Genomic DNA, 9,944 nt, shown 5'->3' with positions numbered 1-9,944 from the left:
TGCTGTGCAGGAGAATGTCCAGGGCTGTGGTGCTGTGCAGGAGAATGTCCAGGAAGAGGCGAGCGAACTGGAAACCAAACGTCTGCAGGAACAGCCGTGGTCGGTGCTGATCAAGGAGGAGGAGGATTTGAATGACACGTCAGAGCCCATCGAGGTCCCACTGGAGAACGTGGTGAAAGTGGAGAGTGTAGCTCCGGAAGAGGAGACCGCGGGAGAGCTTGACGTCGTCGAGGAGAACGGGGATTTGGTGAAGACCGAGAGCGGGCCTGAAGACGCGGCCAGCTGCCAGGACTCGCAGGCCGGCAGGACACCAGAACCAGACAGGGGCGTGTTGCCGGTGGGCTCCACCTACACCGACGAGTTCAGCGCCGTGTACAAGGTCGTGCTCCAGGACAGCAACTCCATCTTCCGCGCGCTCGCGCAAGGGCTGTTCGACGACGAGAAGCACCACCTGGTGGTGAGAACCGGCGTCCTCAACCACGTCCTCAAGAACTGGGAGACCACCTACAGAGAGCTGACCGGCTTCGCCGACCCGGACTCGTACCGCAGCTACATGGAGCGTCTCGGCAGCGGTGGCGTCGTGGAGGCGCGCGCGGCCGGGGAGGGCTTCTACCGCACCGTGGCCATCGTGCAGAACGGCGTGCTGGAGGTGGCGACGCAGCAGAAGCGCAACCCCATCGTGCTGCGGAGGACCGGCGCGGACCACTACGACGCGTGCGTCACCCTGCCCCTGTACGGCTGGAAGGGCTCCACAGCGGACACCCGGAGGCTGCACGGCGATCCCAACGTGAGCGGACTTCAGGTGGGTGGACCCAACGGGAGCGGACTTCAGGTGGGTGGACCCAACGGGAGCGGACTCAAGATGGGCATACCAAACGGGAGCGGACCCAAGGTGGGCGGACCTAAGGTGGCCCGGGTGCGGGAACAACCCGCCCCGCGGACTCCGAAGTACTATGCTCCGCAAACAGGGGGCTGCGGTATGGTCATTGTGACTGAATTGACTGACCCACTAGCAGTCGCGACTTTGGGCCAACCTGAGGCGGCCCATTCTGCCCCACCCGACGACACCCTCACTGGAAATGAGCCTCTACGGCAAATGGGGACCAAACAGGAGACGCCGGAGCAGCGGGTGGCTGTGCCCGCCGAACTAGCGGAGAGCGACCGTGGCCCGGACACGGTGCAAGACGTCATTCCCTGCGTCATTCAGTCAGTCAGTGGTGCGGGGGTGGATTCTCAGAGAAGTGGAACATCAGTCAGTTGCGGCGGCGAGGAGGGGCTGGCCGTGCCCTCAGACCTCAACGACGAGTTTGGCGGCTTGTACAAGACCGTGCGCAGGGACGGCAACTGCGTCTTCCGCGCGCTCGCCGTGCTGCTGTTCGAGGACGAGAAGCAGCACCCGGTGGTGCGGCGTTTGGTGGTCAACCACGTCGTCAACAACTGGGCGACGCTCGCCCCGCTGACTCGCCCGCTGACCAGCTTCGCCGGCCCGGACGCGTACCGCGACCACATGAACCTGGACGGCGCCCGCGGCGGCGCGGCGGAGGTGCGCGCTGCCGGGGAGGCCTTCTACCGCACCATCGGCGTCGTGCACGACGGCGTGCTCGAGGTGGCCGCCCTCTCCACGACCGACGAAAACCCCGTAGTGCTGCGCAAGGTCGGGAAGGCGCCCGACGAGCACTACGACGCCTACATCACGCTGCCTCCACAGGGCTGGATGGGCGGCAAAGACGACCTCGTCAAGCTGGCCATTGTTGAAGTTGATAAGTCCGGTCCCGAGCAGCGCCTGCCAGGCCAGGAGGCTGCTCCTGTGCAACCGGAGCAGAGGACGGCGGAGATAGAGCACAACGTGCAGCCCGAGGTGAACCCAAACAGCTCAGCTCTCCCAGACAAGATGAAGAGTAAATCGGATGCAAAGAAACGGAGGGGCACGAGCTCTAAACGGAGCGTGAGTAAACCAGCGCGCCAGCAGGCTGCGTCCGAGTCGTCCGGGGAGGGCAGCTGGTGCCCAGAGAACCATCAGTCTGCGCTCGAATCATCCGAGGACAGCAGCGACGGGGGAGACGGGGAGCCGGTCAGCAGGTCCCGCACGAAGGCGCGGGCGCCGGCGCGGGCGCTGACGGCCAGGCTGCGCCAGAGGCGGGAGGCCGCCAGGAGGCAGGCGAGCGTGTACATCTGGGGCCGTATCCTCAACGAGACGGCAGACCAGCGCCAGGTCAGGGAGAAGAGACTAACAACCGACAAGAGGCGCGTGGCCAAGAGGCAGCGACAGCGGGAGGCCAGGGGCCAGCCACCCAATGAGACGTGTCCCTACCGCGGCCTGCTCCCGCGGGCTGCGAGGGCGGCGCCAAAGGGCGGGGAGACGCCAGAGGAGCGGGAGGCGAGAATGCAACAGAACCGCGAGTACCAGAGGTTTTGGTACGGAAGACCGAAGGCCGCTGCCGCCGCGAGGCCGAGTCCCCTGGGGCACCCGCCTCCCACCGCGAAGCCGGCGCCGCGCTCGGGGGAGACACCAGAGGAGCGCGAGGCGAGACTGCAGCTGAACAACGAGTACCACCGGTACTGGGCGCGCGTCAGGCGCCTGAAGGCGAGGGGTAGCGACGAGCCTGCCGCCGCCCTGGATGAGAAGCGAAAGGACCGCGCGCCGCGGCGGCGCTACCCGCTTCTCGAGGACCTGGAGGCCGAGAGGGAGGCCAGGCGGCAGAGGAAGCGCGAGAACGCCAGAGAGTACGCGCGGCGCCACAAGGACAGGCTCAACGAGCGCAGGCGCACGCTCGAGCAGCAGACGCGCGAGCAGGAGCTCGAGGCCCGGCGGCAGTGGAAGCTCGAGCACGCCACGGAGACCCCGGAGGAGGCCGCGGCCAGGCGGGCGAAGCGGAAGCGCGAGAACGACAGAGAGTACTCGCGAGAGTGGGCGAGGCGCAACAAGGACAGGATCAAAGCGCGCAGGCAGGCCGGGAAAGAGCCGGTGCCGCGCGTCAGTAGGAAGAAGCAGATGACCCCCGAGGAGGCCGCGGCCAAGCGGGAGCACAAGCGCGCCTACGGGAAGGAGTACGCGAGGCGAAACAAGGAGAGGCTCGCCCAGCGAAGGCGCGAGATCAACGCCAAGCGCGGGCCTCGCGTCATCCCGCCCGAGGAGGCGGAAGCGCGGCGGAAGTACGGAATCGCTTACTACAACAACAAGCAGTACCTCGCCCAGCAGAAGCCGGAGCTGGCCGAAGCGGAGCGGGAGCGGAAGCGCGCCTACAACCAGATGTGCCTGAAGCAGGACCAGGATAGGATCGCCGAGGCGAAGCGCAACCACGAGGCGATACCACCGGACATCGCGGCCAGGATGGAGCGGAAGCGCGCCTACAACCGGATGTACGCGCAGGCCAACAAGGCCAAAATAGCCGACCGGGTGTGGAGGCGCCGGAACAACATCGCCGACGGTCTAGAGGAGGGCGAGGACCCCCCTAGGAAAAAGAGGCCCTGGCGCAGGAAAGCGTCACCTGTGTCCGAGGCCGCGGCCACGTCGGGAGCCTCAGCGGTGTCCGAGGCCACGGCGGTGTCGGGGGCTGCGCCGACGCCCCTGTCGGCTGCGGGGTCGCAGGGTGACGGCGGCGGCGTGGACGTCCCCGAGGACGCGCCCCCCAGGCGGAGGAGCGGGAGAGCGCGGACCACCCGCTTCTTCTTGGACCCCGAGGACTCCGAGGACTCCATGTGAGAGAAAACGCGAAGTGCGAGGAGGGGACGTGCGAGCCGCGCGAGTCGCGAGGGAAGCTTAACATTTTTACGTCTTATTTTTTTTTCAGATCGAGCATCGCTGCTGTGTGCGTGACGTCTGCCCGCCCCCGCCCGTCCTGAGAATGCCGACGCGTCACAGGGAATTGGAGGTGAGTACGTCCGCACCAGGCGCCTGGCAGTTAGGCAACATCTTGTGTGGAGTGCGTGCGTGTACCGCGGGGGGGCCTACCCCGAGTCTCCCAGGCGCCGAGCTAGCGGAGCGAATCCTCAAATAAACGCTTTTTCTGGACTATTCCTCTTCGGGTCAACAAAGTAGTAGCAATAACACTACCTGAAGTTGACGCGTGGAAAGGAACAACCATGATTTGATGCGCTTTGCTACACTACTCTGAAGCAGCGTCTAATTAATTATTGTTTGTTTGTTTGTTTTCTGATCAGTTATCCTGTGCCAGCGGAATACGACCGACCATCTCTGCGTCCGGGACAGAGGGACCGTCGCGTCGATTTCAGTTGATGGTGATGGTATACCGGATTGTTGATGGCGAACCAAAGGGTGAGTTATTATATTACTGGATCACTGTTGATTTAAAACCTGCACTGTTGTAATGCTGCCATGCAAAACTCTAACTTCACCTTAAATTTGTTTCTCCAGATCAATGACATTAAATCTACATCTACAACTATGAATCGAAGAACAGTGTGACGCCAATGAGGGAAAAGAGGTGAGTGTGAAGTGTAAATGAATTGACCTCCTCTGGCATTCGAAAAGAGGATTTCCTCATCACTACATGCAGGACATTTTTAAGGCGGTAGGAGCGAGTTTGGGTTTTTTTCAGAAATCGGTAGTGTGTGATACGCTTATACACTACCTCGAACCGTTTTGCTCTCCGACGCTTAGTTTTGGCGTCGCGACGCCTCAAAGTTGGAATTTTTGACGACTTTGTGACATATTTTCGGCGAAACGGGAAAACGCACAGTTTTTAAACTTCACAGTGGGATAGTCAGATACTAGGCCTAGTGCGTGGTCTATTTTTCAAGATATTACATTGAATAGTTTTCGTCCTGGAACGCCTTGAAAGTAAGTAGTTTACAGGCCCTTATAGCAGCCAAACGGCTTAACATATGACGATGAAAAGTAGACCACGCACTAGATTCAACTTTGGTCTTTCTGATGAATTCGTCGGAAAGAATAAAAATTTTCGGGTCTGTTCAAAAATATGTCACAAGTAAACCCCTGTTTCGAACCGCCTGAGACCTTTAGAGAGAGACAGGCTGCAGCCGTCTTCGTCGCGCAGAGGGGGGAGCGGGAGGGGTGTGGGGGGCACCGTGAAACAAGAGGCGGGGTCGGCTGGGGCCCGGCCGGCTACCCGGACAGCCCCGACCGTAGCCCTCCGCCCACCCTCACAGCGGGGATGCCTCCGTGACGAATTACGGGCCAGATCGGCGTTCAACTATTTGAAGTACCGATCGTACAAAATTTTGCGTGGCACCATTGAATCGGCGAGGAACAGGTTAAGAAACCCTCCAAAAATCATTGTTTTATGATAATTTCTACAAAAACGAAAATGAAGAAGCCTGAACATACGGACCAATGAACAAGTGTAAGCTTGAACAAATGTTACTTGTATTTTACTACTTTCCCACTGGAAAGAACATGACCTCAAAGGCAGGAGTGGTGAGTATCAATCGGCATTTACTGATGTATTTTTGTACTCGTCACAAAACACCATCGTCATCTTTTGTTTGTTTTTCCTGTTTTAGGGAGTGCTGATCGGAGGGCTGTCCCTGAAGCCACTGCTTGTTGACACGCGTGTCTCATCTTGCGGTACTTGCGAGCCTTATGAGAAAAGGGGGGAAGAGCCCCCAGAACATGATTGCTACAGAAATTGGAAGGGAAGCGCCACATCAATGGAGCAGGATATAATAGTGAAGGGGTTCAACATAAGCGTTGAAACCCACAAACTAGAATACCGCTTTTACATTGGTGACGGCGACTCCAGCACGTACCCGCAAATTAGAGCAAGATGTCACTACGGCCACCGTGTCACGAAACTGCACTGCGCCAATCACGTGACGGTTCGACTCAGCGACCACTTGCACACCTTGCTGAAGAAAACTAAGGAATACCCCGTGGAGGCGCGCAATGCCCTCAAGACAGAGACAGAGAGCACGCTGGGGCAGAAGCAGACGCGAATCGAGCGGCTGGTGAAAGGCGTGCGAACGGCCATTCGGGTGTGTGGCGAAAACAATGACAGTGTGGAGAACCTCCAGAAGGCCCTGCAGAACGCGCCCTTCCACGCCTTTGGCCGGCACACCAACTGCGGCGACTGGTGCCCAAGAAAGAACTCCGCGGTGCCGGACAAGGACGAGGTGGACACGGCGAGGAAGGGGGGCCTCTTCCAGGCGATTCAGGCCCATGTCGACACGCTAATCCAGAAGAGTGACTCCCTCGTCCGCAACGTCACCACAAACGCCGCGGAGAACTTCATGTCGCTCGCGGCCAAAGCGAACGGCGGGAAGCGCATTCCTAACTGGAAGGGCGGTGGCTACACCTGGCGCATCATGTCTGCTACCATAAACTTCTCCGAGGGCCCTGGCTACCACAGCGCCGCCATGAAGGAGCACGCGGGCCTTGATGACACTCCTAAGCTCCTCAAAAAGTTCAGCAACAGTCGCAGCAGCCAATGGAAGAGGAGGCGGGAGTCCAGGGAGGCGGAGAAGGCCGCGGGAGAGCCGGCCAGCAAGAGGGGCCGCCGCCGGATGGGTGCGGGGCATGACAACGACTACGGCCCGCAGGCCGCTCTGACCAACGAGGAGAGGAAGAAGCTGCAGGAGGAGCTGGAAAAGGAGCGCCTTGAGCTGCACCCGGATATGCCCGAGGACGCCCTGGAGGCCGCCAAGAAGAAGGTGCTGGAGCACCTCGAACGGCAGGTGGACACCGAGGAGAAGAGAGCCCGGCTCCAGGGGCTGACGGGTCAGCACAAGAGCGCCGACTACCGCCAGGTACGCTACTATGCCCTTCTGCCCTCCTCAAAGTTCGGCAAGGTGGTGACTCGCCAGCCAGGCACCCCGTGCAACAGTCTGGTGTTGGACCTTGTTTACCCGTCGGTGGGGGATAAGAAGAGCGTGCCGATGCAGTACGGCATCGACCATGAGCAGACGGCCGTTGAGAAGTATGTTCATGATTGCGAGGTGAGTGAGCCCGTTGCAGAGTGCGGACTGTTCATCAACCCCAAATGGCCTTTCCTCGCCTCCACGCCGGACAGGCTGTTGGGGTCGGAAGGGCTAATTGAGGTGAAGTGTATATTCCCTGGCACTCTTGCTTCGCGGGGCGTCCACAATTTTCACAGTGCTGCTTCGCTGAAGGGCAAAGAGCGGAAAAGTATGAGTATATGTCTGGAAATTGTGGACGGTCAGCTGTGCTTCAAGCGCACTCACTTGTATTATTATCAAATCCAGGGGCAGCTAGCGATCACGGAGCGCCAGTACTGCATGGCAGTCGTGTTCACTGACTCCTCCTTGGTTGATAATTGGAAAGGGCAGAAGGTGGAGGACTTCTATGTCGAGAAAATAGAGCGCGATGACAAGTTTTGGCAGGAAACAATGCTGCCTAAGCTGTCGAGGTTTTACATGGACTGCATGCTGGTCGAAATTTGTCTCCGGCGCAAAAACCGAGGGATAAAATGCAGAGATCCGGACTGGATCAAGCCGAAAAAGACAAAACAGCAGGGGCAGCAGCAGTAACATGTACACGCGCACCTACCACCTTCTTCCCTTTTGATATGAGTGTTTACGCTTGTGGAAACGTTCAGTGTCGTATTGGTAGTTTCTTTGCTCGTGCTGGTGTGTGCGGGTCTGCCTACTCCTTCCGGCCGTACACAAGCCTGCATCACTCCAGCGAGTGCAAAAGAACTACCGTTACCTACCTCAAGTAGTCAACTTACTTGTCAATGGTCGGCCAGCTGTATGTCTTTGTAAATTGTTAATATGAGTTGTAAATTGTAATGATCCAAATGCATCTTGTATATTTGTATATTTTCTTATATGTGGTGTGAGTGAGTGAGTGAGTGAGTGAGTGAGTAGTTTTATCGACTAGTTTATTGTTTGTCTTCCAAATGCTGCTGATCTGGGGCTGAAAGAAGGGGGAAAGGGGGGTGGGGAGTCAGCTGATGGTACAAAATAAAAGGACTGTAAACATTTATTTTTGTATGATAATATTTTTGTATGATAATGTGTGATTGGTTACTGGTGTCAAATCTTCTCTATTTCGTGGAAAACTGAGTAGTAGAAAATTACAAATAAATTGTTTTTGCACAATTACTGTCTTTTTTAGTTTAGACTGTTGGTTCATGTTCGATTAGTGCACGTCTTTTCAGCCAAACGGCATGCGCACGTGACAGCCGGGACGCAGGCAGTAGTGATACCGGCAAAGGTCGCTGTTTAGTTTTTTCACCTAAACTGCAATGGTTACAAATTGTCAAAAATTTGCCAAATTTTACGGTTGGGTAACTATTTGAGCGGTTACGAACGGCAGACCCACTTTCATTCAGACTACTGTTTCGCTAGTCTATTGTCAAAACAGAGTCAGAGAAAAGAGAGGGTGGGGTGAGGAGGAGGGGGCCTCTGGGGGCGCGGTGCTCGGCTCGCACAGGGGGGCCATGTGGCGACCGGAACGAAACGGGCTGACTGGAGAAAATGACGAACCCACCTGGCTTCTTCCAGGCTTGATAGGCTTCCAGCATGCACGGCATCAATTTCTTGAGAATCTGGCAGTCTCCTTGAAACCAAGAATGAAAATTCTACGATAATTCTAACGGATTTTATAGTTGTACTTTTCGGGACTTAGTCGCCGGAGAGGCCAAGGCAGAGCTGGCCCGGAGCTCGGAAAGAGACAGAACGCGTCGAGGCAGACCCCGGCCCGGGTCCTCGCCAACATCTGGGATTTGTCACGCCTCCTGGACGGTGCCGTCCCGCCTCCCCCGCACCCGCCCGCACCCCGCAGGGCCTGCCCGACACTTCGGACGTGTTCGACGCATTTAATACGCAGCCATTCCCGGACTGGCCGTGTGCTCCTACCGCCTTAATGTCGGTCCCCTTCTCTTTCAGAACGACGTCCCTGCCGAGTCTCTTCCCCTGCCTATTTGAGTTCAAGATGCAGCCCAGCCCAGGGACGAACTGAACCCGAAGCTGACCCGACGACCTGGATGTTCTTACCGGACGCGATCGGGGCGTCTGTTTCCGTCGGGGTGGTGGGTGACAAGAAGTCCATCTGCACTTAAAATTAAGACCTTTCATGTGTTCTGTATGCAATTTAAACCAACCGACCCTAAGCATAGGATCACTCGATTATTTGTTTATTTATGTAAATTTTTATTTTTGTACATTATATATAGTTTTGCATATCATATCGCTTGCTTACCCTCACCTTCTTAATCCTTTCGCAGCCTCTTAGATGAGAACCAGAGCTCTATAAATATCAAAGAACAACATAGTTTCAATGGAAAGCAGTCACCCCATCGAATATTCTCCAAGTACAGTTACGTTTATGGTCCACTCCTGTGAGCAAACTTTTGCTTTTCTGACCAAAATTAGGCCGGCGATCGGCGCCGGTCGAGCACTAACTTAGAGAGCCCAACCCCGAGCAGCGAGCAATGCTATGCGCTTCGCCTCGAGAGGGCTTAGCAGTGGGTAGTCCCTCTGGGTAGTCCCGCAGGGTTGCCAGAGCGATCGGATTTTGCTCCCAGCTACCCTGTGAAAAATGGCCGTCAAACCGATATAGAAACGACATTGTTTCGACACCTCTTTGATCGTTTCGACAATGCGTCGGTATCGCTTCGACATTCCGTTTCTCACTGGGCGGGCAGCGATTTTAGTGTGCCAAGGCGCATGTTTTCGGCACGAGTGCGCCCGAGCGACACCCAGACAATTCTTAATGATTTGACAAACAGCCGGACCAATCCTTGGCCGATCGAACCTAGAAAGTTAAACGGTAACACTTTTACCTTTGGATGGACCAATAATAAGAGAACTGTCAGAAAAGTATTCGAAAATTGGCATGGTCTAGTCTGAAAGTAACGGATTGGGTGTTGAATGGTTCGGGGACTGGTCCTCCGGTCCTCCGCCCCATCCGCCCTCCGGATTCCGACCACCGACCGTCAGCTGATCAGCTGACTGGGCGGGCGAAGGCAACACTGCCCCGCGCCCCGCCCCTCCCCTCCCCC

The 9,944-nt window shown here is 57.1% G+C and overlaps 2 protein-coding genes across 3 annotated transcripts in view; both read left to right on the top strand.

Moving 5' to 3' along the window:
• Positions 1-3,839: 3,839 nt before the first annotated feature.
• Positions 3,840-9,944, top strand: part of LOC113206721 (dynein beta chain, ciliary-like) — a 34,600-nt gene continuing 28,495 nt past the window's right edge. For both annotated transcript variants that reach the window (XM_052265293.1, XM_052265292.1), the window contains exons 1-3: positions 3,840-3,872; positions 4,162-4,276; positions 4,376-4,445. The gene's annotated coding sequence lies outside the window, so the exon portion shown is untranslated. The remainder of the gene's footprint in view (positions 3,873-4,161; positions 4,277-4,375; positions 4,446-9,944) is intronic.
• Positions 4,452-9,128, top strand: LOC113206748 (uncharacterized). Its single transcript, XM_026422974.2, has 2 exons — positions 4,452-5,398; positions 5,485-9,128. Exons 1-2 carry the CDS (start codon positions 5,315-5,317, stop codon positions 7,465-7,467), a joined length of 2,067 nt encoding a protein of 688 aa, XP_026278759.1. The 5' UTR covers positions 4,452-5,314; the 3' UTR covers positions 7,468-9,128.

The sequence above is a fragment of the Frankliniella occidentalis genome, unplaced genomic scaffold (genome assembly GCF_000697945.3).
Source record: "Frankliniella occidentalis isolate FOCC.00 unplaced genomic scaffold, Focc_3.1 Scaffold25, whole genome shotgun sequence".
Taxonomy (NCBI): domain Eukaryota; kingdom Metazoa; phylum Arthropoda; class Insecta; order Thysanoptera; family Thripidae; genus Frankliniella; species Frankliniella occidentalis.
The sequence above is the reverse complement of the archived record's forward strand: the minus strand, read 5'-3'. Positions and strand labels throughout refer to the sequence as shown.

Bases quoted from the DNA above. Each gene is read 5' to 3' on its own strand.
- LOC113206748 (XM_026422974.2), top strand. From the start codon at position 5,315: ATGAACAAGTGTAAGCTTGAACAAATGTTACTTGTATTTTACTACTTT. The intron at 5,399-5,484 runs GTGAGTATCAAT...TTCCTGTTTTAG, and splicing joins TGACCTCAAAGGCAGGAGTG to GGAGTGCTGATCGGAGGGCT.